General features: G+C 35.2%; 2 protein-coding genes across 3 annotated transcripts; both read right to left on the minus strand.

Moving 5' to 3' along the window:
* Positions 1-5,835: 5,835 nt before the first annotated feature.
* On the minus strand, positions 5,836-10,710 carry LOC110443450 (universal stress protein Slr1101-like). 2 transcript variants are annotated; one of them, XM_021487674.1, is made up of 5 exons: positions 10,571-10,710; positions 9,593-9,673; positions 7,541-7,647; positions 6,721-6,951; positions 5,836-6,017 (listed from the first exon to the last, which is right to left on the minus strand). In XM_021487674.1, exons 1-4 carry the CDS (start codon positions 10,641-10,643, stop codon positions 6,724-6,726), a joined length of 489 nt encoding a protein of 162 aa, XP_021343349.1. In that variant the 5' UTR covers positions 10,644-10,710; the 3' UTR covers positions 5,836-6,017; positions 6,721-6,723. The 2 variants fall into 2 exon arrangements, with proteins under 2 accessions (XP_021343349.1, XP_021343348.1); XM_021487673.1 differs by having other exon boundaries at positions 5,836-6,951.
* A 7,226-nt stretch (positions 10,711-17,936) lies between these two features.
* Positions 17,937-22,199, minus strand: LOC110443417 (universal stress protein Sll1388-like). The gene is made up of 4 exons (XM_021487630.1): positions 22,050-22,199; positions 21,369-21,452; positions 20,584-20,690; positions 17,937-19,166 (listed from the first exon to the last, which is right to left on the minus strand). Exons 1-4 carry the CDS (start codon positions 22,126-22,128, stop codon positions 18,936-18,938), a joined length of 501 nt encoding a protein of 166 aa, XP_021343305.1. The 5' UTR covers positions 22,129-22,199; the 3' UTR covers positions 17,937-18,935.
* Between the last annotated feature and the right edge of the window lie 4,965 nt (positions 22,200-27,164).

The following is a 27,164-nucleotide window of genomic DNA, read 5'->3' on the forward strand; positions in this document are numbered from 1 at the left end:
TCCATAACGTTTAATCTTGAGGAGGACCTAGTGATAACAGTACAAAGCCTATCAAACCATTCGACTGTAGTGGTGGAGTCAACGAAACACCTATCTAAGGATAACTGGATGAGCCACGAGGTTTACTGTTTGAAAAATGTATTTTAAATAACGAAATATTTGTTTTCCTTTTTTTATTTTATAACAAAGCGTAAAACGTGTAACGACTAATGTAAACTATCAAATAATTAAGCAAGACATAGTGTGAACACATATTTAAAGCAAACGTTAATATTTCATTGATTCCATGATATGATCCTGAAATAGTTCCCGATGTTTTAAATGATATATCTTTGATTTCTTTATATTTGAACACTCGGTTGACCAACAACATATTAACAACACTGACCACTGAAAAATCCATTATTTATTAACTCTTCTAGCTGACCGCTATCTATATCGCTGTTCGGACGGGAATGTCATCCGGGAGATGTTATATTGTTATCGTTCAACGTACATTTATCTTCAAAGCTATGCGAACGTAAGTGTAATTGATTGCAAGATAAATAACAGTCTCACCTTTAGTAACGGTAGAGATGTCATGGATGAAAAATTTCTATGAAAACCATTTATCTCTAAAACTACGTGTAGCTATTGAACAAATTTAGTTTGATTAATAGACTATGTTAACATTCATAGTTACAATTTGAAGCGATTCGTATGGTACAGATGATATGTTTTACATTAAATTCGTAATAAACAATAAACCTTCTTCTTTTAATATGACTTTTATCAAATAACATTTGTGTGTTATTTCATTTTGTTGTATATAATGTACATTTTTTAAATATGCTTGACCATATGGGAGACGAGTCGTTGACTCAATATGTAATCAAGTTGAAATAAAGACTATTATTATTATTATTATTATTATTCATTGGGGAATTACATTGTGTTATTCATTCAAACATATTTTATTGACACTAGTCAAAGGGATTGTGTTATTAAGTGCGCCTTTTTTTAATTCAGTTGCATTGAGTGAACATTTCCTTTCTTTAATATGGACTAACGAAAATTATGAAGTAGCCTTTATCAACATCGTGTTTTAGTAGAAGGTGCCATTACGTCGCTGTATTACATATATAGTATCTTCCATGAGTTTTCATTTCATATGAGATTTATGAAACGAGTCTAAGAATTTTTCAATTTATCTATCTATAGCACGCCTTGTTTATATTTCCATTTCGTATGAAATTTATGAAACTGGTCACGAATTTTTCATTTTACCTCGTCAGAGAAAAATTCTTGGAAATGGAAACTCATGTAAGATCCGATATATATTGTTTGGCATTTTGGTTTCTTTTTCTCATTTACTAGAATCCCTGCCCTGGATTGTTTTCGAAGCAAGTGATACTACGATTCTCATATTATTAAATATTACACATTTTGTTAGACTCAAGACACCGAAGCAAAATGAAATAGATCGAGCACTGCAGTTGATTCGGAAAAAAAGTAAGTGTTTTCTGTCCAATTTTAAAGGGTATGACCATAATAAGTGATTAAGTACAGAATACATTTTTGTTCAATAAGCTATATTCGTAACAAATATCTAAAGTTAGAAATTTGCAGTTTTTATCAAATGTAGAACATTCAATAAAAGAAAACCCCAAGCGTTTCTGGGGCTATGAAAATGGAAAAAGGAAAGAAGGTCTAATTTCGAACTCTGTATGTAATTCTGATAACAAATCTTAATGCAGTGTTGAATCTGCCGAAATGTTTAATAACTTTTTTCAGGGTGTGTTTACTTCCGATAATGATCTCACGTATGACCATATACCCGGTGTATTTACTAACAACTCTTTTGAAAATCCTTTTTCTACGAATGAGCTGAGCTGTACCAAAGTGATATTGATGTAAAGAAGGCTTGTGGGTACGACAATATCCCTGGTATAGTTTTTAAAGAATGCGCACACGAACTGTGTGTTTCATTTTGTAACTTGTATAATAAATCACTTCGTAATGGTATTTTTCCTGAGTGTTTTAAAAAGGCTAATGTAATACCAATGTTTAAGTCTGGTCTGAGAAACTGTGTTACAAATTATAGACCAGTGTCATTATTGCCAATATTGTCAATACTTTTTGCAAAACTTGTTGATGGTGAATTCTCATCATTTGTAAACCCTCTAATTTGTAATGAGCAACATGGGTTTATGCCTACGAGGTCTTCAGTAACCAATCTCACATGTTTTACTGATTTTGTGTCTGACGCTGTTTATTAAAAGATTGATGTCCATGCTGAATATACCGATTTTTCTAAAGCATTTGACCCAGTGAGTCACAGATTATTATTACATAAACTTCACGCTTGTGGCATCAGGGGTAACATTTTAAACTGGTTCAACAGTTATCTCAGTGACCGGCAGCAAAGAGTGACTGTAAACTGGCGGCATCTGGGTGGTGTAATGTTTATTCCGGTGTCCCCAAGGGTTCCATACTTAGGCCCAAATTATTTTTTATCAACGACTTACCTGCAGTTTTGAAACATTCTACCTGTTTTATGTTTGCTGACGATAGCAAATTTTGTAAAAAAGTTACATCTTTGTTTGACTGTGAACAATTACATGATGATAGTGATAGAGTATTTGACTGGTGTAAAAAGTGGTGTATGCAAATTAATATTAAAAAATGTACCATAAGGTTTTCCATGAAACGTAATCCAATTCAGTATTCTTGCATGGTGGGAGGCGAGTTTTTATCGAAGGCCACATGTGTTAAAATCCTTGTAATCTGGATATCGGATAATCTTAACTTCTCCCACCATATTAAAAACATTGTGTCAAAAAGTGTGCAAATGCTTGGATTTTCAAAACGTTCATGTAAACATTTTAAAAACGTATCAGTAATAAGGTCATTGTATATAAGTTTAGTCAGAAGTCTATTGGAGTAATGCAGCGAGATCTGGTCACCGCACCAAACTACTTGTATACACCAGCTAGAATCAGTACAAAGATTTTCTTTTTAATTTTTGTTCTTTAAGGCAAATTTTAATTTCCATAGCCATTCTTATTCTGATATATGTAAACATTTTAATCTGCCTTCTTGGAAAGCAGACGACAATATCTGGATATTTACTACCTTTTTAAATGTATTAATGGGCTGTTCGACTGTTCGTGTTTAATAGAAAAGATTGGTATTTTTGTTCCGAGAAAACTTCTACGTTCTGCTAGGATTTTACAATTTAGTTGTCCACCTGGTAGTATTAATGTCCGAAAATTTAGCACTATTCATCGTGCTGTACGAACTTTTAACAGAAATGGCCCTGAGCTTGACTGTATATTTGATTGTGCCTTCCCTTCTTTTAAGTCTCGCCTAAAGACAGTATGTTTTAGATGATTCTTATGCTTTTGTATGCATGCTACACTTTTCTTAATATTGTATGTATGTATTTATCTGTAGTATTTTATTATATTTTTGTTATCATTGTTATCAATTCTGTAATTGGACCCTTGGGTCTGTTGAATTGAAATCAATAAACAATAAACAGTTAATAGGGGGCTAAATATAAATCCATACTAACGTTACAGTAATTTCAGCATAAAACAAATACCTTTTCTTATACATGTTGATACTCAATATGTTATCAGTTAGTTCTCAGAATGATGTATGTAATAAGTTTTCCTACTTTTTCGTATAATTCCCTCAAAACAGCAAATGCTCTGTCCAAGCCCGCAACGACGATATTCTTCTGGCAGAGAATTAGGAGCGCACTATAAATAGCAGGCTATCTTTTGTTAATTTACTGAAATTGCATACTACTATGCATTGAAATTACACCAGGGTCATGCAAATGTCATAAACATTAATCTTTGTGAAAAAATTAACCTTATTGTTGTAAGTTTGTCGTGAGAGTACGTTAAGATATTGATAGTGGTGTGACCACGTTTACATTTTAACTCTCGCGAGAGCACGTTATATAAATATTGGTCTACGTCTACCAAATAATTTACCTATTTCATCATATTGAAGATTATGTCAATGATTGGTTTCTGAGTATATTTATACACTCTTTTCCAGAAAGTGCTTTTATTTTTATACTGTCCTAAAAACGTTACTTATTAATTGTCATAAGAATACTTTATTAATTATCTTACAAATAGTTCATTTAATTGTTTCAGATTTTCAGAGACTTTTATTATCACTCAGGCACACTATTGTGTGCCACAAGAGGTCAACATAAAGTACAATATTACAATGATATGGTTGACCGTAAAGCACTCATCTTAATATGCAAGTGTACAATAATATAGTGGAAACTTTTACACTCTTGTAGAGGGGGTATGTTTATATATACTGACAAACAGATATAGACAATCAGTGTTTGTCAATCTTTCGCTTGCTTTACTTTTTTAAATGATGTGAACTTGTTAAAGATGTCTAATCCATTTTGATGGATCAATGAATGGATAAAGATACATAAACATTTGTTCAATATTTATATATTTTCGAAATTTGATAAATATGAATGCAATGCTGTGAAGGGTGTCTCATACATAACTGGAGACGTCTTACCATTCCTTATGTAAGAACTGTTTCCTTATTTTCTTATGACTATTTTTGTTAAATGATGTAGAAAACTTGCAAAACGAAAACGTGTTGCTACGTAATTCCTGTTTGTTGACACTGTACTTTGCAGAAATATTAATGTATCATTCTGTGTCAAAGTAAGGGTTTTTATCGTTCTGTACCCCGGAACGGTTTTGTATGATATCATTCTGTACCTCGGCAAGGTTTTGTATGATATCGGTCTGTACCTCGGTAAGGTTTTGTATCATATCGGTCTGTACATCGGTAAGGTTTTGTATCATATCGGTCTGTACCTCGGTAAGGTTTTGTATCATATCGGTCTGTACCTCGGTAAGGTTTTTCGGTAAAGTTTTTAATGATATCGATCTATATCTCGGTAAGCTTTTGTATGATATCGGTCTGTGCCTCGGTAAGGTTTTGTATCATATCGGTCTGTACCTCGGTAAGGTTTTTCGGTAAAGTTTTTAATGATATCGATCTATATCTCGGTAAGCTTTTGTATGATATCGGTCTGTGCCTCGGTAAGGTTTTGTATCATATCGGTCTGTACCTCGGTAAGGTTTTTAATGGTATCATTCTGTACCTCGCTAAGAGGTTTTTGTATGATATCGTTCTGTTCCTCTGTAAGGTTTTAAATGATAACGTTCTGTATCTCGGCAAGGTTTTTAATGATATCGTTCTGTATCTCGGTAATGTTTAAATTATATCGTTCTGTATCTCGGTAATGTTTTTAATTATATCGTTCTGTATCTCGGTAAGGTTTTTAATGATATCGTTCTGTATCAAAGTAAGGTTTTTAATGATATATCGTTCTGTACCTCGATAATGTTTTAATTATATCGTTCTGTATCTCGGTAAGGTTTTTAATAATATCGTTGTGTACCTAGGTAAGGTTTTTAATGATATCGTTCTTTATCCCGCCTCTGACAAAAATGTAGCAATTTCATTGGCTGGCGCGAACCTCTGTAAAAGTATCACTCGAATTGCATATGTTGTAATATTTATTTCAGTAGTTGATATTGAAAATAATAATCGTTTTGTGATCTTCTGCTGGAAACATGGACGAAAAAGGAGTGAAATCACTACCAAACAGAACTACGGAGCTAAACGATATCAAAGGCAAATATAAATAACTGAAAAGAAAAGAACTCAAGGTCTGTAGATCCAGGAGTGTTTGTCGAAAATACGAAACATAACGAGAAACGGAAAATCGTTGTTCGTGTTAAAAAGAAATGAAAAATAGCAGTAGATAAGTAAATAGACAATAAACAATTAAGTTTCTGAGGTGATATTTTAATATCATAAGACTGATTAGCACAACAAAGTGGCAGTGGCTGCCATATTTGACACTATGGACCCAAACACACGTTGATACTGCGTGATACTCATTCAACAATGTTTACACCATTAAGCATACACTTTTGTTATCACGGATTGTATTAGTATATGGAAAACTGAAACAAAAAAAAAGACATGTTAACTGGTTTTACAGTTCAGCACCATAAAAATAAACTTGGTAAAGATGAAACAAGTTTTTACTTTTCAGGTTTATGCAAACGCAGCAGTCTGGATATTTGTTCAGATATCAGGATAATTGAATGACATTGAGATTTTAGATTCTATAACCAACGGTTTCTGACGAAAATAACGCTAATCTTTGATGATCTTGACTTCTGTGTCAGCGTACCTATAATTTGTGCGTCCAACCAGCGTTAAAATCTATAAAAATGCCTTCTAACGGCCTCGTCATCAACAGGAATGTAAGCAACTTTATCATATTGTACACATCCTTATATCGCTTCTACTGATTTTATAACAAATATATATGTAACTCTTGAATAAAAATCATGATTGCGAAATAAAAGATAACAGCTAAGTGCTTAGCTAATTATTTATCACTTGTGTGTAACATAATACTAAAAACTAAATAAAATGCTTGACAACTTAATCATATACTACATATAGTTCCCTCCTGTGTAATATGAAGGCGTTAAAGTCTGAAACCCATTCGATTAAAAAACTATTAAGTATAAAACAAAATGCTCGATAACAAATTCTTCTTGTTTAATATTTAAAGCATTTTTATCAACTTTTCAGCACCATGCTTTAATGTGCGCAGTAATTGGATTAGACAATGAACATTGCACTTTTCAATACGTTTCAGTGGTTGTGGTGCCCATGTTGGTGATGGTGGTCTTTGTGCCGAGCTACCAGAACGGGAACATGTGCGTGATGAATGACGTAATCACTGACGCTCCCCATGAACGTCCTCCTTAAGGTGCCCATCCCTCTCGTTCCTGTAACAATAAGTGATACACCCTCGTCTTTGGCAACCTTGCAAATCACTTCCCCGGGTGTTCCGCCCATGCTTTTTACTTTACCACCAATCTGTAAAATCAATTTCGCGAAATATTAATCCAAACTAACACATAAGAAATATACACAATAAATACATGCAATTTCTAATCTATACTTAATTCGTTTCCTGGAATTTACAATGTGAAAAAGTATCTGGAGCGTTAGGACTTCACAGTGATAACTGCGTTTATGAACGAGCCAGCCTATTAAAATTTTAAAACTTTTAAATATTACTTAGAAGATTGATGATGTTTTCGTCAAGGGCTTTTTAAGATTACTTTAATCTATGAATAAAATGTTCCACAAGAGTAAAACATCGTATCAAAAGTGCCCTTAATAAGTAACAATTTCTTTACAACCATCCATTCACATGCAATTGTAAAAAAAAAAAAAAAAAAGGCAAACAACTCCAGACAGCTTTAAAATACTTTTTGGAGTAAATTTCATACCTGATACACTAACTTTGTTTTCTTCCTGGTATTTGTATATTAAGCCCATCGATTGGCAATTAACATAACCAGTGTTATATTGGCAAACAGACTTATATGTGAGCTAGTTTGACTAAAAGAGCAGTTAAGCATCTTATTTGACTCAATACAGTGATTTATGTGATACGTACACCGCGTTCCTTCATTTTAGTTCCCAATGTTTTGAGCAGTTCCTCAACCCTTTGCTCCTCTTCCTTCCACATATCGGTCAGCACAGAGACGTCCGCCATCACCATTGCTGTCAATGTCAAACAGATTATAAAAAACAACAATAAGAAAATACCAAAATGTCAACACAACCATAACTCAGCGTCAAATTTTAAGGTATTAACAAAGGAAAAGTGTACATGGAGATCATTCAAATTGAATAATAAGACCAGGAGTTCCGGAAAGGTAAGCGTAAACAAAACGGAATGTGTCTTTGATAAGAAGAGATTGGTTAGTTTTGATTGGTGATACATTTACTTCCATTAAACGTTAAGAACGAAATATGTAAACATAAATGAGGATGATACCTTTTGTGAATATAATAGATTTATTAGACACGTTGCACATATCTAAATACGTGAAACGAGCAACATGTTTAAACAAAGATTTTTATCTTCATCTGACTTAAATCTTATGCTTCCTGGATCACATTAACTTGTAACTCGTACCGAATTGAAAATAGTGCCAAAAGATAATAATGATGAAAGAACAGTCAATTCAATTCAATTTATTTGATTAACTTTAGACCTTGCGGCCCATCAGTACATAAATATGTTTATACATAACATAATAAACGACGGCACGACAAACATTCGCAAACGTAAAGACTTTATATAGCAATATATTTTCACGGTTGACAAAAATTCCTGCTTTACAGTTTAAAGTTTTAAAATTTTGAAAAAAAAGTTTTGGATAACAACTATCATTCTCTAAAAAGAGCTGCAATGATACGCATACCTCACGATATGATGCGATACGATACGATACAAAAAGGTCAAAGTCATAATGATTCATTGCAGGATTTTATTGAGCTTCCGGTTGATTCACTTTTCTTGTAACTCTGATGCATATGCATATTGTATTTAAGCATGGTAATAGCATGCTTCTTCTGTTCCTCTTCATTCTTATTCCTTATATACTAACAAGTATGCCATTAACTTCAAGTATACAATTTTTCGATAACCTAATTTTAAAAATAACTATATTCTGCTTCCCACTCGTGTTGACATTGAAGTTGTGTGTTGACACTGTTGTAGAGTTTCTCCATGTGGATCGACGTTGTGTTACTGGGTGTAGTTTGTATTTGTGTGTTGACACTGTAGTATATTTTACCCTGTCTGTAGGCCCTGTGGTATGTTGTTTCCTTTGTGATTCGACGCTGGGGTACTGGGTGTAATTTGTATTTGTGTGCTGACACTGTAGAAAATGTCCCCCTGTGTTTAGGCTCTGTGGTATAATTTTGTCCCGTGTGTTGATTCTGTACTATGTTAATGTCTCTTAACATTTTCTTCGGGTTGGTAAGTATGGATTATGAAATAGTAGCAGAAACGACATCGATTTTGTGCACAACTCGTACACATTTTACACATTTGTGTGCATACGCTTCACTGGTCATTTGTCTGATGAAGGTGACAGTGTACATATCGTATCAGTCGTCGAAACGTCACATAGAAAATTTTATTGGTTGTGTAAAAAGAACTTTTCATAATATAGTAATGCCCTTTGTCAACTGCCGTTTTCTCTTCAGCTACAAAAAGCAGTTACTTCGATACTGCATCTGTAAAGCTAAACTATATTATTGTTTTAAAATACTCGTTTTGATTGATATGCAAAAGCTGTCTCGCTTATCACTCTATAATTCTCACTAAAGGCAGGCTGCGATAGTAAATGTCAGGTAGGCTATTCAACAGCACATGCCTCGGAGTAAAACGGGTCACTTTATGGAATCGTTAGCTTATTGTTAGCTTTAAACGAAAATAAAACTAAAATACGTCACTAAAATTTAAAAGTATCAACCGCTTTTATAGTGATACGTCTTTGGGTATTAGATATAATCCAGCTATATGAAAACTTTACGGTAAATGTAACATTCAAGAATAAAAAGGCTAAACAAAACAAAACAAAAACCAAACATTATTGAAGTCGTATCAAGCTGACCATGCTCGAACGACTGTCTATTGTGCTGACATACGTACGTGACGCTACAACGTTGTGATATTCTGGTGTGTGTAGCAATATAACCTTGTCCTCCTTCTTGTGAACATTGTCCATGTACCCTAGATAACGAAAAACACAGCATTACATGTGTGTGTCAGTTATGAATATTCTGTTATCGATTGAACTTTGGCCGTAAACCAGCTTTAATACTACTTTATAACAATTAAAAAGGATCATAAAATGTTTATAAATATATTCATAGCATAGTTTTAAACACGTACAAGATACCAACAGAAGAACAAATATATTTTAATTTTACATGTAATAACATCTACTTCAAAATGATCCTTCGAGTGAACTGGATAGAGTCCAATAGCAACAGCCTGTAAATTTACCGTGATGTTTAAGGTCACTCAGAGTTCAAACCAGATCGCCCGCTATTAAACTTGTAAAACAGTGCCCTAGTAAGCGGATAACAAAACACCATGTCCACAAGCTTGGTTTGTACTTATATTAAATGTGCGAGATCTTTCCTACACGCTTCATATAGGCAATACATATAACTCGACACATAAAAATGTTGAAATCAAATTTTCTATTTGAAGCTATGTTAATTTTGTTCATGTTAATGTATATTAGAAATATAAGCAATCACTTTGCGACTTTTCTACATGTACATGTCTATGTATGTATTTCACTGTGTTTTTCTATTTTGCCTTCAAACTACTTTGTAGTTACAAATGTACAAATAATATTTTGAATTTGAATTTGAATTAATATTATGTATTAAATGCACTGCTAGCCTAGTAATGGCTGCAAACAAGTTAAAACAGCTAATAACGGAGGTCCAATCAGTTCACATAATGTGTCACGTTGCATCTCATGCCACTAAAATAATACTACCCCCCAATCTACGTCATCTCAGTATAACATATATCTTCGTCTAAAACAATGATGACACGAGCAAGGATATTCAGTTTACTTTATACCTATATCATTTTGCATTTGACACTTACAATCGAATGCATAGTTTGAGTATTCACTGCCATCCTGGGCAATAAGTACGGTCCTCTCTGTTGGAGCAGCCATTGTGTGTGCAGCGTGTAGCCGTTGTCAGCTGATTTCGTTTGTTAGATGCGTGTCACAACCCCGTCTGAGTAATACTAGGGTCGAAAACCGGACTGATATTCCGGATGCGTGGTCACGTAAAGTTATTCTAATCTTGTGCTAGTTGGAAAGACTACCTCGCTAAGTAGGTTCTTTCATTTATTCATTCTCTACACGGAATTATACGTTTCCTAAAATGAATTTGATGAACTACATAAAGTTTTCTGATAAAACTTTAACTTTATTAAATTGACAAGTATCTGTATATTCAATGAACACAAAATCATACACAAAATTAACCTCTTTATAGCTTAAGTTCAGGAGCTAAATATTTGCATTGATGTACCTCAATAAGTTTTTACTACATATGCTATCGGTCTATTTCTTTTTTTATATTTTTGTATCGTTTTATACCTAAGTTAGGTCATATATGCAATAATTTTGTAACTCGATAAAAAAAATATATGCTATCGTCATAAAACTCGGTACTTATTTGTGTGCTATCGTCATGTAGCTAAGTAAGATTATATTTGCTATCGTTCTTTACCTCTGTAAGGCAGACACACAGATTATTTATATCCTCCATATAGATATTACATTTCTTACATGAGTGAACTGTAACAATAATTAGGTCGTTTCAATTATAGAAAACATCGTATATAAATGTCATATTGTTATGCTATTAACACTGCAGATTATTTACATACCACATTGGTCAGTACAACTGACCTCTCAGAAATTGAGATTCACTTCCCAAGAAAAATGTTAACTTCAGAAAGCATGTGCTCTACACAGCGTGCGACTCCGATGATGTAGTTCTCTCATTCATCATAATATATTTCCATCACCATTCTACTACCTAAGAGAAACAGGTACTGATCATCTTCTTCCAACAAATCAAATTTAACATAATCAATAAATTTTAGCGAATTTACAACATGCTCCAAGAGCTTATCCCTACTGCTGAATAAAGATGGACAGTTTATAAGGAAGTGCTTCGCTATTTTGTCTGTTGCTTTACTGCACAATTTACAAATTACACAATCAGCCCCTGTCCCATATTCTTGAGAGCTTTACTAATTCCGCAAGAGTCCATGTCAGTTTTGGATATTTCAAGCTCAATATCCATAGAGGGTTGGTACCCATATACGGATTTATTACCCCTTTGATAAAAATCTAGGAATCTGATTGGTTTAAAACTACAGTGTACTAAACCGCATTCGTAAATCACAGGGGGTATAGGAAAATCTCAGGGGGTTTACGGTCATGTCATGTGATTCTCAGCAGTAATACGGTGGAATCACGTGATTTTACAAGGGGTATACGGATAACATGTCTTTGTATCTTGCGGCCGGGCAACGCGAGACAACTCGCATTCGTCGTCTGCTTCGCTGTTTACAAAATGGCAAAACGTTTCGCTTCGCATACTGATGAGTAAAAACTCGCCAAAAGGGCTAACTATGTGCCACAAAACACACAAAAGTCGAACAGAGGGGGCGGCAAACATGATGAGGACGTATTCAAAAGAAAAGAATCAGGAAAAACAGTTCGAAGAATTTGATAAAACGAAATTAAATGAGGTACTGTGCCATTTTTATCTTGACAACAGAAAAGTTGACGGGGAACTGTACAAAACCAATATAAAAGACTCAAAGGGGTAATTCGTAACACGGATATTTGGCAGGGTAAACGGGATGGTATGACCCTAAAGGGTTTCGTATTTCCTGAGGCCGATACTAATAGTATGCACTTATAATGACTTAGTAGCACATTGTGCTCACATCCACATGTAATAAAATAAAACTGTTCTGTAACGTTTTTGACAATAAGATCCCATTGTCTTGAACTGCATGCTAAAAGATGAAGAACGAATTCAAGAAAGAACGAGTGTATTCCAAATGTTAACATTGTGTCTGATATATCCTTAATGAAACTGGCACTACAGAAAAAGTACTTTCGAAATACAAAGTTGCATTCTCGAATAAGAAATAGGGTTTTCCGAGCGAAGTCAGTACTGGCATTGCATAACTTATTACAAAAGAATAAGTTGCGTTTTTCGACTTCACACCAACCATCCGAGAGTTCAAGAGCCCTTGTTGTTATTGCTGATGATGATGTTTTTTTCAAAAAACATCCTCGCTGCATACCATTGCATTCGCTCCAGCTCGCTATTCCAGGGTACACTTTTGATGTTGTCCATGTAATCGGTGTATTTCCTAAAGAACACGAAGTCTTTAATTCACTTTGCGGTCGTTTCCGATTTGTAAGTTGCATTAATGAAGATTTTGCACAATTATAGTTAAGTCTCCAAAGCTTTGCATATGTGTGGACAATGTCTAACTGCATCTGTAGATTTCTGATCGACACAGCTAAAAGTAAAGTGTCATTTGCTAGGAAAAACTCCGGAATGTGGAGGTTTCGGACAACTAGTCCAAGACCTGCTTCTTCTAGCCTAACCACCAAATCATCAATCATAATAAGGAAAAGCCAAGCAAGGAGAGTCCTCCTTTGACCGACCCCTTACTCTATAGGGTACGCATCGCTCGTTTCCCCATCATAAAGAACACATGCTGTCACATCAACAAACAAGTTATGAAGAATCCGCATGAATTTTCCGTTGATGCCTAACCGATACACCTTTAATAGCAACCCTGTATCCAAACACTGTTAAAGGCTTTTGCATTGTCAAGAAACGCTGCAAAGACTTTTGAATTGCGCTCCAGATAGTGACAAATTGATTCTTTTACTGTAAATGCGGCTGTAATGCTGACACATTGTGGTCGAATTCCCTATTGCAGCTTGTGTGGAAATACAATTTTTGAACAATATTTTGATATTCGCTGATACATGATTTTTTCAAAAAGTTTTTGTAGTACTGGTGTCAATGTAATGTCCCTGTAATTATTCATGTTAAGACGGTCTTTCTTCTCGCCTTTAAACAAAGTGATAACGATTCCTTTTTTGAAATGCTTTGGATAGTCTTCCTGATCAATGATAATGTTAAATAGCACGACTAGCACTTTCCTCAGCATAATCCCACCATAACGAATATGTATATAATATTATCATGTCCACCTGCTTTCCCAGTTTTCATATATATCTTATTGCTTTTGTTAGCTCATCGAATCCAATGTGTTTCTTGCATATGGTATTCTGGTTATTGAAACTGTTCATGTACATTCGTCCGATGTTACGTTTTTTCTTCCTCTTTGAATTCGGCATCTTAATGTGGTTGTGTGCCTGGCTTTGATAGGTTTTTATAATACTCTGCCCATGGTTGTGTGCCTGGCTTTGATAGGTTTTCATAATGCTCTGCCCATGCTTTCCTGTTGGTATCCGGATCGCGACTCATCTCATTTTCAATGCGCAGTTCATTAGACGAAAACGTTTTGCATTTCTTCTTCCCGATTTCCTTGTAAAATGTTCCAATATCTATTTCAGCTGCGTCTGGCAGCTCTTCCAACTGTTTATCCTCATATAGTTCCCACACTTCATCCAGTGCTGTTCTAAATTCGCGTTTTGACTGTTTGTATATTTTGTATGATACATAGCAGTGTCCTCTTGGCCGTCCTTCTAGTACCCAATTTGCACGACGTTGTCGCATAACAGTGTGCGATTCCTCAACATGACCGTGGTTCACGTACGGCTTAAGAAACGGACGGTATAGCTTAATTGGTAACGTTGCGTTAGCAGCCTCTCGAATCGCAGTAATGGTATACTGAACTAATGTTTTCAGCAACATTAATACTAGAAGCATGTATGCTTAGCATGTGTTCTAGTCTCTCATCCAGCTGTGTAACATATCTAGCTTTCTCCTCAGATGTTGCCTTTTTCCAGTTTACCGGCCGAGGAGCGTTGATATCGGCTTTATTGACGCGAAAATGAGGCTTCATAAACAATTGTAACGGGCAGGTGGTCGGATACGTTGAGGAAGTGGTCGTCGTGAATCACATAAGAAGTTACCAGGTCACACTTACTGTTTTCATCCAAAATATGGTCAAAAAGAGAATGGTTCACTCCATCGTTAGACACAAACGTAAAGTCACTTCCTTTGGAGTTAGCAGATAGAAGTTGTTTCTCTTCGATGAAATTGTCCAGTAACACGCCCCTTTCATTAGGACGATCATGATTTAAAGGTCTTAGTAAGGTTACATATATGATATCGTTCTGTACCTTAGTAAGGTTATATATGTGCTAGTTGTTCTGTAACAAGGAAAGTGTTTATGCTGTCGGTCTTTACCGATGTAAGGTTTTGTATGCTTTCATTATGTACCTTTATAAGGTGTTTATGCTACACATATCGTTCTGTACCTAAGTAAGGCTATATTTTATATTGTTCTTTACCTGGGTTAGGTTTTGTATGCTTTCGCTCTGTACTTGTGTTAGGTTTTGTATGCTTTCGTTCTGTACTTATGTTAGGTTTTGTATGCTATCGTTATAAACCCCTGTGAGGTGTTAATGTTATTGTTCTGTACCTGTGTTAGGTTTTGTATCTTTTCGTTCTGTACCCGTGTTTGGTTTTGTATGCTATCGTTCTTAACCCCTGTAAGGTATTAATGTTATTGTTCTGTACTTGGGTTAGGTTTTGTATCCTTTCGTTCAGTACCCGTGTTAAGTTTTGTATGCTATCGTTCTTGAACTCTGTAAGGTGTTTAGGCTATTGTTCTGTACCTGGGTTAGGTTTTGTATGCTATCTCTCTGTACCTGGGTTAGGTTTTGTATGCTTTCTTTCTGTACATTGTTTAGGTTTTGTATGCTTTCGGTCTTAACCTAAGTAAGGTTATATTTGCTATCGTTTTGTAACTATGGGGGTTTTATGCTATCAGTCTGTACCAGGGTCAGGTTTTCTATGTTTTCGTTCTGTACCTGTGCTATGTTTGTTCTTTACTTCTGTAAGGTGTTTATGCTATCGTTCCGTACTTGGGTTAGGTTTGGTATGCTTTCGTTCTGTACTTTCGAAAGGTTATATTTGCAATCGTTCTTTACCTCTGTAATCTTTATAAACCAGGGTAAGGTTTTTATGATATCGTTTTGTACCTGGTTATGTTTTGTATGCTCTCGTTCTGTACTTACGTAATGCTATATATGCTATCGTTCTTTAACTAGGAAAGTCTTTAATGCTCTCAGTCTGTACCAGGGTCAGGTTTTGTATGCTATCCTTCTGTGCTTCGGTAATGTTTTGTATGTTTTCGTTCTGTACATAAGTAAGTTTTTGCTTTCTTTTTTTACCCCTGTAAGGTGTGTATGCTATCTTTCTGTACCCGAGTTAGGTTTTGTTTGTTTTCGTTCAGTACCTGTGTTAAGGTTTGTACGCTATCGTTCTTAACCTCTGTAAGATGCGTATGTTGTTGTTCTGTACCTATGTTAGGTTTTGTACGCTATCTTTCTGAACCTCTGCCAGGTGCGTTTGTTATCGTTCTGTACCTGGGTTAGGTTTTGTATGCTATCGTTCTGTACCTGTGTTAGGTTTTGTACACTATCTTTCTTAACCTCTGTAAGGTGTTTATGATATCGTTCTGTACCCGAGTTGGGTTTTATATGCTATCGGTCTGTACCTAAGTATGGTTATATATGCTATCGTTTTGTAACTAGGAAAGTATTTTATGCTATCGATTCGTCCTTATTTCTGGGTTAGGTTTTGTATGCTATCCTTCTGTTTCTGGGTTAGGTTTTGTATGCGTTCGTTCTCTACCAGTGTAAGTGTTTGTATGATATCGTTCTGTACCAGTGTAAAATGTAAATGTTTCGTTTTGTATCTGGGTGGGGTTGTATGATATCGTTCTGTACCTGGTTAACGTTTTGTATGCTATCGTTCTGTATCAGTGTAAGGTTGTGTATGATATCGTTTATTTCATATTTCTGTAAGATGTAAATGATATCATTCTGTACCTGGGTTAGGTTTTGTATGCTATCGTTCAATACCTGGGTTAGGTTTTGTATGCTATCGTTCATTACCTGGGTTAGGTTTTGTATGATATCGTTCTGTACCTGGGTTGATTTTGTATGCTATCGTTCTGTACCTGGGTATGGTTGTGTATGCTATCGGTGAGGTGTTTTTTTTATCTCTTTTAAGATGTAAATGATATCGTTCTGCACCTGGGTAAGGTTTTGTATGCTATCGTTCTTTACATGGGTTAGGTTTTGTATGCTATCGTTCTTTACCTCTTTAAGGTGTTTATGTTATCGTTGTGTACAACGATAATGTTTTATACATGATATCGGCCTGTTCCTAGGTAATGTATTTGATTTATATCAGATCGCACCAGGAGATATCGGCCGCTTCCGGCTATGTAAGCCTGTATTTGAGGTATTTTATTAGTTGACCAATTGCTTAGATTGCGTTCATATTGATAATTGAAATAGTTTGTTATGGTTGTCTACCGGAAATATTGACGGAAGAGTGCCATACTGGAATCACTACCACAACGAACTGCAGATTTAAACATTATTATATGCAAAAGACATTAACAGAATTTTAAATAAAATAAAATAAATCAAGGTTAGTACAAATTGATGGCAGCGATTTAGGAATGTTCATCAAAAGTACGAAAACAAAAAGAGAAGGAAAACTCCTTGTTCGATTTTATAAGATAGAAAAATAATAAAAGAGAAGATAATAAACAATAGGGTTTCTGTAGTCATAGTTTTAAATAAATGAAAGTCTGAGTAACAAAAGTAAAAAGTAGCAGCAGCTGCTACCTTATGTGACAAAGCGGACCCTTACATTTTTGATGCATGAAACCCACCATTATATTGTATTTATAATGTGAAATGCATTTTATATAACTATTGTATAAATAAGAACAAATAAAAATGATTTTATTGTATTTTAGTCGTTGAATTTATTGAATTTAATATTATCGATGATCTCATCACATACAGACTTTCTCATATCCTTACACAACCTTATACCAAAAATCATTCGTATCATTCTTTCATATGAATGAAACTAATGAAGTGTAATATTACAACCAATTCGGCCTAAATCATAATGGGTACAATAAAGTACTCCCCCATATCTTCATGATCGGTGCACAACATATCAATAAAAGCTAAGACAATAAAATTCCGGTTAATATTTGTTACCTCGGTATAGTGTGAGGCGTCTAATTGTGCAACCTATTCCATTAAAATTGATTACTATACGAAACAAAAGCTCAATCATTCCTGTTTGGTATTTAAAGTGTATGTGATTTAGAATGTAAGAATTGTATTCATTTGTCAATATACACAGTAAACTTACCTTACGATAAAGACAAGTAATAGCACAAGTCATCCCATCAATGCAATTGCATTAACAGTTTACTAATAAATACCGATATGCGAAAACTATCTTTCAGCATCGTCTATGGCGCGACTATTTCAAAATGGCGAGATTCGTCAATTTTGGTTCCGACCTCATATCTTAACTATATGTAAACGAAGTATGCCTGGATCCTTGGCGTTGTCAGAAAGCTTTATGTAATTGGTTTGTGTACCAAAACCTGTTGCGAACTTGGCGAACTTCAATGAGTGACGTCATTGCGCGATGCTGATTGGCTGATGCTACGTTTGCGGCCGTAGCAAATGACTCCTTTTCTGGCTACGCTTCAAGCTGTCTAGAAAGTCCAGAGTAATTTTGTTACCACAGGTCCCAAGATAACCATAATGGCTTTTTTACAACCTAGGCGATAAGGTAGGAATTTCATAATAATCCAATAGCAATTATTACACCTATGTTTTGGGTATTTGAAGTTCCTTCGAAAACTATGATCGGCGTTATGCATGATGCGATACTCTCAAAAGCAGTCAATATAATCCAAAAAAAATAATAACATCTTCGAAACTGTGATTAAATTAAGACAAGATTAACAAAAAGTCTGCTAATGTTTCACGATCCAAGGGGAGCAACTCAAGCTTAAAAACGAAACAAATTTTTAAGCAAATTATTTCCAAATTACCGCCAATGGTGTTTAGGTTTCGGTATTCTATTTATTGTAAATAATGCAATATATCCCCCGATAATAAATGAACTGTGCATTTGCATCTGTCAATTTCGTATCTTTAGACAACCTGAACTTCCAAGAGCGAATCCAATTTAATTTTACCGATTCTGTTTCCCTATTTCTCAAGACAAGAATTACGGCAATGGTTTTGAAACGTTACCATACGATTTCTCACAAATATGCTGGCACCTCTAGTTAAGTTTGATATAACATTTACAACAGAATATATATGAAATGGGGCCAGCACTTTGCTAGGCATATAAACGTATGCTACACTATTCCGTACGTTTTAGTGGTTGTGGTGTCCATGGTGGTGGTGATGGTGGTCTTTGTGCCGGGCTACTATAACGGGAACATGCGCGTGATGAATGATGTAATCACTGACGCTGCCAACAAACGTCCTCCTTACCGTGCCCAACCCTCTCGTTCCTGTGACAATAAGTGTCACACCCTCATCTTTGGCTACCTTGCAAATCACTTCCCCAGGTTTTCCACTCATAGTTTTAACTTTACCACCAATCTGAAAAGAATCATTTTCATGATATACTAATCTATACTTACTAATTTAATCAATTAACATACTGACTTCACGTGATTTCGTTAATTACTATTTTATGAAATCCACAGAAGGATTCATGATAGTTTATATCTTGACTTACAAGGACTAAGGAACCTTGAAAATATATACAGTCTGATAAGAGTGATTAACACTTTCTACCATGCATTGATCTGGACGAGTCCATTGTGGTCTACAGTGGTGAAAGGATTAAGACAATTCTGATAAGACAATTAATATCTCTGCTAACAAGGACTAAAAGATATAATTTAATATCTCTGCTAACAAGGACTACAAAAAATATAATGTATATCTCGCTAACAACGGAGTAAGAAAAACCTGCTAATTAATATCTCTTCTAACACAGACTGAGAAAATTCTGCTTATTTATATCTCGGCTAACAAGGACTAAGGCATTATGATAATGTATTCCTCGGCTAACACAGTCTACGGAATCCTGATTGTTATTCGACATGATCAATATTAAAGTATGGAGTTTAGTTCATATCCGATACACTAACTTTGGTACTTGTGGTGTTTTATTATTTAGTCAATAGATCACCAAAACAATTTTGGATGTTATAATGCCACAGAGAATAAGGGTACAGAATAATGGTATGCATATTGTAATCGTTTCCATGCAAACAATACCACTGTGAACCATTATGTTAAGGTATGAAAGAGCAGTAATAGACATCAATAGACATTATTACCCAATAGTCTATATAAATTATAATTAGTCATTTTTGACTGTTTCTGGCTTTTTGTCCAATTTCGGCTGTAGGGGTGAAACAGTCAAAACTGTTTTCCCGGTCAGAGCGAACTGTTACCCGGCGCGAATTCGATGCGCAGAAATCTCCCATTGAGAGCCCCGTTAAAGCGTTTATTTGACCTCAGCATTGATACTAAAATATCTATTTGGTAATAAAACAATTGTTTCAATGCTATTAGGGAAACAGTCAAAACTACCATTCCTCGGTAGGGGGAAGCCCTGTGGAACTGTTTGCCCTCGGCCTAGCGGCCTCGGGCAAACAGTTCCACAGGGCTTCCCCCTACCTCGGGATGATAGTTTTGACTGTTCCCCAAATAGCCATGAAACAATTGTATANCAGAGCGAACTGTTACCCGGCGCGAATTCGATGCGCAGAAATCCCCCCTCGAGAGCCCCGTTCAAGCGTTTCGGTGACCGCGACTCAGTGTTGAAGCAATGGCAACATTGCATGCAGCATTGATACTAATATTTATTTGGTAATAAAACAATTGTTTCATGGTTATTTTGGGAACAGTCAAAACTATCATCCCGAGGTAGGGGGAAGCCCTGGGGAACTGTTTGCCTGAGGCCGCTATGAAACAATTGTATACTAGTATTTGACCAACTTACACCGTGGGCCTTCAATTTAGCACCCAATTTGTCCTGCAGCTCACTTATCCGTGTCTGTTCCTCCTGCAACATGTCGTTTATCAACGAGGCGTCCACCACCATCATTGCTGTAAAACAAAATAGTATATATCTTTGAACAGAAGAGGTTTGATTCTGTTTTGATTATACTACTTCTTTAACTCATTAACCCCTGAAATTTCATAATGAACTATTCCAAACCTTTGAATTGGAAGAGTTCAAATGTGCCCTCAAGGGTGAATGAAAGCTTAAGTGAACACTGAAATATCAAACATCTTGGAATACCTATTGCTGTAAAGACAGTTTCCCATTCAAGGAAAATAGTGTTTTTTTTCAGAGATAACATTTTGTCATACTCTAACCATGAAGGTAAACTAAATTTCGTTATTGTTTTAAATACTTGCTTCGTTTAATGTACAAAGACCATTTTCTCTTAACACTTTATCTTACCAGTTTAACTCTGCATAATAAATGTCTGGAAGATTAAATAACACCAAGTGTTGACGAGAAAAACGGGTCATTTCAAAGATAGTTTGCTAATTTTGTTAGCTTTATATAAAAAAAAACACAAATGTTTCACAAAGAATTTAATGAATACACTAGGTTGGTTTAAATTAATACGCCGCATGATTTCGTTTCAAATCGAGACATATCAAAATCTATACTCTTTTTTCGCAACATCTAGGACAAAACCCTTTAAAAACAGAAAAACTTGAAGCCGTGGTATGCTAACCATACTTTAACTGTCTATTTGCTGACATACGTACGTGACGCTATAACTACGTTATGATATTCGGCTACGTGTAGCAACGTAACCTTATCGGTCTTCTTGTGGATGTTGTCCATGTACCCTGCATAATGAAAATTAAATACACATGTCAGTAAGTACGGTGTATATGTCTGAATACATTGTACGTGGTTTTCTCTTTTTTTTAAAGATAGGAGCCAAGCACTGAGCACAAAAATCATTAAAGTTATAAATGATAACAGAATGCTTAAAGAATATTTGTTGTGTAATTAACATATGGAACATACTAAAAGAAGAATAAATTAATAGTAAATTGCACGAATAATCACATCTACTTTAAAAATGATTCCATAGAGTCCAATATAAACAGGTTACAAGTACAGTGGTGCTTTAGCAATGTCACTCTCGATAGTTCGTTTTTAAACTTACATTTTTTATGAACTAGAAGCTATTAATAGAACAGATCGACACTCTGCATGTGAGGCCCTATCATCTTGCATTGAACTAAGGATATGACATGAAAATGCTACTTTAACGTTTGTAATTAACTCCGAGTCGGGGGGTGCATCTCTTTGCACTATAAATGTACGCTATCCCATATTAGTCTATGCCATCTCTGTATGGCGTCTGAAACAACGTATATCCGACTGGAGGAATACAGTTTATCTTATTATGATATCAATTTTCTTTTCATACTTACATTCGAATGCAAAGTCAGAGTATTCACTTCCATCCTGAGCAATAAGAACGATCCTCTCGTCGTCTGTTGGTGCAGCCATTGTGTGTGAAGCGTGTATCCGCCGCTAGCTATGTCTGTTATAATTAGTGCCACACCCCTTCTGAATAAAATTAGAGTCGGAAAACGAATTGGAAGTCCGGATGTGTAGTCACTTTGTTGTTTTTAATTCTGTTTATATACTAGATCACTTTGTTGATTTTGATTATTAAATTTGACAACATATTGCTTTTTGATTAGGGTTTGTCTTTTTTTCGACAATGACCTGCAAACGTATTACACACACGCATACACTACACGCATGCATCTTGCACACAGGGAATGCCGTCCTTAAATGACCACAGCTGTTGATAAGACGTTAAACAATACTAAACCAAACCAAACCCTCAAATGTAAACATCAATCTCAGAGTAAGTGTTAAGCCATATCAAAGACTAAATTTTATTTTTAATCAAATATTTCAAATGATAAAAGCATTCCTCATTTCATTAGTGACTCTCCAAACGATCAATAATTCAACCACTAGGAGATGAATGTAACACACACACGCATGATAGCACCTATAAATGTTGATTTGGCGTAGCATACATGTATGATTGTATGCTCAAGCATACACAAAATTTTCAAAAAAAAATGTAATCATGTATTTTTATTAATTTCCTTTTTATGATTAATATCAATCAGAAAAAAGGAAAGAATACGAAAAATCTTCTTGAAAGTTTAAGCCGGTTAAAAATAGTGATGTTTTACTCTATACACATTGAAAAATCTCGAAGGTTTATGTACATCCAAAACTACTTAGGGAAGTACAAAAATTAATAATATTCATATAGAAAGTCAGGTTTGACTTGTTTAAAATCAGACTAAAAGGATTTCCAATAATACGAGATATTGCTTTTAGGGCCTAATATCATCTCTTTCGAGCTACGGAATGGGGAACTCCCCCTCCCATACCCTCCCCATCCTCCAGGGCTACTCCTCGGACGCTCGACAACCTGTATGCATACACTCCGGAAATTATTTGCTACGCCACTGATTAATCAGTGATGCAAAAGGTCTTAAGCATGGAAAACCGTATTGGTCCCAACTACTGTTAAATCAGAAAGGAAGGTGCATAAAAGAAGAAGTGAGGTAGCTCATTCATAAACATACGATACTACGAACTAATATTTCATGTAAACTCTGCCAAAAACAATCGAGATTTAAAGTTACGGCAAAACTTGGGAATACCAGCGAAGTCAAACACAGTGTGAGGTTAAAGAAATCAGAAGTAAAGAAAGAAATCAGAAGTAAAGAGCACCTATATTAAACTTTATTAAACTGATGCAAAAAGCAAAACATAACAAAACCCATTGAAACCTACCAATAAAGCCATTTAGTCGTTCTTTTTGGACTTATCAATTGTAGTCATGGGCAAAAACGTAAAATCAAACTCGAAGTATGTGGATGCAGGCAGTCACATAAAGTAAGCTGTTTCGGCACTATGTTGCCTTTTTGTAAACCTTGGACCCTTATGGTGGTACGTCAGGGCAAAGAAGGAAAATCGATATCTACAATATCTCATAGCGTTAGTAAAATACAGCTAAGGGGGAAAGGTGCCTTTAATACCTTATATATAGTTAATTCCAAAGGATTTTAACGTAAACCGTTGAATAATAAATTACAGGTAGAAGGCAACGGCCGCCCTCAGTAAGTGGGAATCCCACACGAAGAGTCATCACCTTAAAGAAAAGAAATCCATATCTATAAGAAGGACACACGTAATAACGACGTTCCTTTAAGGAACGAAAAGGACTGTTCATTTCGTGCCGATTTCGCCATAACAATCGTGAATTTTCCTTTTCTTGATAGTAATATATGTGATTCGAAATATTGTGATTTCCTTTATAGAGTTCGAATGTAAGTTTTCTAAATTTTGCAAGTTGATGGAGACTATGATCAAAATTTAAGGTCACCATCAAAAATATTTCCTTGCGCGATAAGAATATCGACTATGTATGCTCATAAGAGCGCTTGTGGGTTCGTTGTCCCAGTTCTCACTTTCAGTATGTGACTATAAATTTCTGACCAAGATCAACATGACGAATGACGTCGATAATGCATAAGACACTTACTCTTCCGGAACACCTGGTCTCATTCATCTTGTACTTTACCAGGGTATCAGTGTAAACGTTGCCTTAGTTCACATGGTCACACATTATGATCAAAACCCAATATAGAGAAGTTATTCATACAAAGCGTGGAAACTTTTCCCTACAATCGTATAACTCGTTGAAAAAAATCATCAAACCATGAGAAACTGTATTAAATAAATGTACGCCGCCGTATTAAAGAAATAGAAAACGTATTAAAAGGTCAGTTGAGTTTTTCTTTTCAATGTTGATTATTCCTTATTATTTAATTCATAAAAGTTGCACCATGACGGTCGCTCTTCCATTAAAAATCATCATGTTGTGTAAAGAGTTTGTGGTGGCGTTTATTTTTGAGCTGCGCTAACAAAGGACAATGTGTCAGTTTTCGTGTTATTTATTAACAAATTGTTCCCGTATAACTTTCTACGACAAAAAAAAAGCTTTTCATTTTCCTAGTTTTATTTGATAGGTGATGTCTTGAAACTCGATACTAAGATATGCACAGAGTTACCAAGTCTCCAGATAAGTTTGTATAATCTGCATACAGCTGCAATACATCTTTCGATTATTATTTTCTCCCGTGCAATCTATTACAAATACGACATCGTGTTTGCAAAAAAGACAATAATAACGTTTTACATGTACTCTTTTTATATAATATTTTGTAGAAATTATGCTTTCTAAAAGTTTCAGTTAGTAGTATTTACAAAGATTTCGACAATACCTGCGATGTAACCTTTGTAAACTTGTAATTGAGACTAAAAAGGATGTCGTTTGACGTAAAACTAAGTATCTCTAAAACAGAAGGGATGGAGAGTAATAGTTTATAGAGGAATAGTAGCTTGTATTGTTGTTGAACGAGCTGATGGGAAAGTATCGCTAGCCGAGTCGGTAGGAACGACCAGCATTTTACCAGGCTGACTTATAAATCCTATTTTATCTTAGATTAACTCCTGCAGCTCTCTCTCCCCAAATGTTTAGATATAAACGCGTGTGAGTGTGTGTATGGGTGTGTGTGTGTGTGTGTGTGTGTGTGTGTGTGTGTGTGTGTGTGTGTGTGTGTGTGTGTGTGNGTGTGTGTATGGGTGTGTATGGGTGTGAGAATGTGTGAACCCATGCACGACAACTTGTCATTTAGCTTATTTGTAATCAAATGCTGCAGGTTCGGGGATAGTATACATTTTATATATCGTATATCCCACTACATACTATCGTAAGAGGCAACTTATGTGAAGGTCATTCTGGAAGTATAAACCAAAATTGATCTCCTGTCCCCTTTATCCAGCCTTCTCTTTATTTCACCATAGGCAGCAGACCCCCGTCTTCATATAATTTTCAAACAAAACAAATCTTTGCACTTGTTTGGTTTTCATTTCATTTCGTACCTGATTCTGTATGTGTACATCAAAATTTTGTACTGTGCGCTGTATCGCATCTGTGAACAGTGCAATGACTTTAGCACTGGGCGATGTGTTCTCCCTTCGGGAAACGAGTTATCAGGTGTGCTGCAGTGATTTGACCCTCTACAAACGATTAGTAATTGAGTTGGATATACCATAGAGCAAGGCATAACCCTAGCCAAAGCCAGAGGTACAGAGTGAATACACCGAAATCTTACATACATCTGTAGTAATAACCTATCGGAGGCGCTCAATGTTACTGATCTGGTAGTAGCAGGATTTAATCATGACATTTTTACGTTTCTTTATGTTCAGTGAACTATGGAAATGCACCGGTAATATTATTACAGCTTGGGCTGCTTGAATAGTTAGGGCAACAACCTAAACCTAGGAAGCATTAAGGAGAAAAGACGATTGGTTCTGTCTTTCCCTGATTAAGCTTAAACATGTTGGCGCTCATCCAGTTCTGATATCTGTTAGCCAAGATTCCAGACATTCTAATATATTGTTCCATCTGCTTTATGGTTTAAACACAATGAAGATGTGTGTGTCATCATCGTATTAATGACAGCGAAGACTGTGACGACAACTTATCTCCCATATCGTTTTTGTAAAAGCAAACAAAAATTATTCATCCTAACACCGATTCCTAAGGAACCCCGAAATCTCGGATTTTGTCATGTGAGGTGAAAGGTCCTATTGAAACACTCCATCTTCATCCAGTCAAATAGGACAGGATCAGGAAAATATATGGAATTAATATTAGTATAACCATCATATAAAAAACTTGTACAACCATATTTATCAGAAATACCCAAGTTAAGCTGTTTATAACTACAATACTATAATACTCATTAAATGGTGTTTATGACCATGCGTTTACAATAATCGTTGAACAGTGTTTATTACCACAAATATTAACATATTGGGTGGTCGTGTTGTGGGAATGGTGTTAAGCACCATGTTCATAGTATACTCATGGAAAGGTGTTTATCATGTTTGTCAAATGCTCATGGAAAGCAATCTTTTACCAAGTTCAAACTATGTTTGTGCTTTAAAATACTCGTGGTATAGATTTTTATCTTGTTGATGTAATATTCGCATTATATATAATGTTCGCAGTGTTTTTGATAATAACGATATATAAAACGAATGTATTCAAATAATCAAATAAAATTTACCGTTAATTCTTACCATAAACATAAACAAGAGGCACATGGGCCTTAACGGTCACCTGAGTCCTACAGTATTTATTTTTGTTGTTGAAATATGTACCAATTTGAATAAAAAATAGTTAAGTATAATGTTAACTTAACTTTGTCAGGACCATGAGCTGATCATGCCTAGACTGATTTTCAGTGAGATCGGCCTATTAGAACTTGTTTTTAAGTTTGAAATGGGTATTTACAAAATAGCGGTCATTGCAGCCAAATTGTATTGCTGATTGACCCGAAAAATAACAACACTTTGTCAGGACCATGATTCGATCATTCCTACAAAGTTTCAGTTCAATCGGCCTAGTAGAACTTGACTTTAAGTTTGAAATA

The sequence above is a fragment of the Mizuhopecten yessoensis genome, unplaced genomic scaffold (assembly GCF_002113885.1).
Source record: "Mizuhopecten yessoensis strain PY_sf001 unplaced genomic scaffold, ASM211388v2 scaffold716345, whole genome shotgun sequence".
Lineage (NCBI taxonomy): Eukaryota > Metazoa > Mollusca > Bivalvia > Pectinida > Pectinidae > Mizuhopecten > Mizuhopecten yessoensis.

Coding starts and splice junctions, on each gene's coding strand:
- LOC110443450 (XM_021487674.1), bottom strand. CDS start 10,643: ATGGCTGCTCCAACAGAGAGGACCGTACTTATTGCCCAGGATGGCAGT. Junction 9,674..10,570: donor CTCAAACTATGCATTCGATT/GTAAGTGTCAAA, acceptor TTCGTTATCTAG/GGTACATGGACAATGTTCAC. Junction 6,952..7,540: donor CTAAAATGAAGGAACGCGGT/GTACGTATCACA, acceptor TTGATTTTACAG/ATTGGTGGTAAAGTAAAAAG.
- LOC110443417 (XM_021487630.1), bottom strand. CDS start 22,128: ATGGCTGCACCAACAGACGACGAGAGGATCGTTCTTATTGCTCAGGAT. Junction 21,453..22,049: donor CTCTGACTTTGCATTCGAAT/GTAAGTATGAAA, acceptor TTCATTATGCAG/GGTACATGGACAACATCCAC. Junction 20,691..21,368: donor TAACGTAGTTATAGCGTCAC/GTACGTATGTCA, acceptor TTTGTTTTACAG/CAATGATGGTGGTGGACGCC.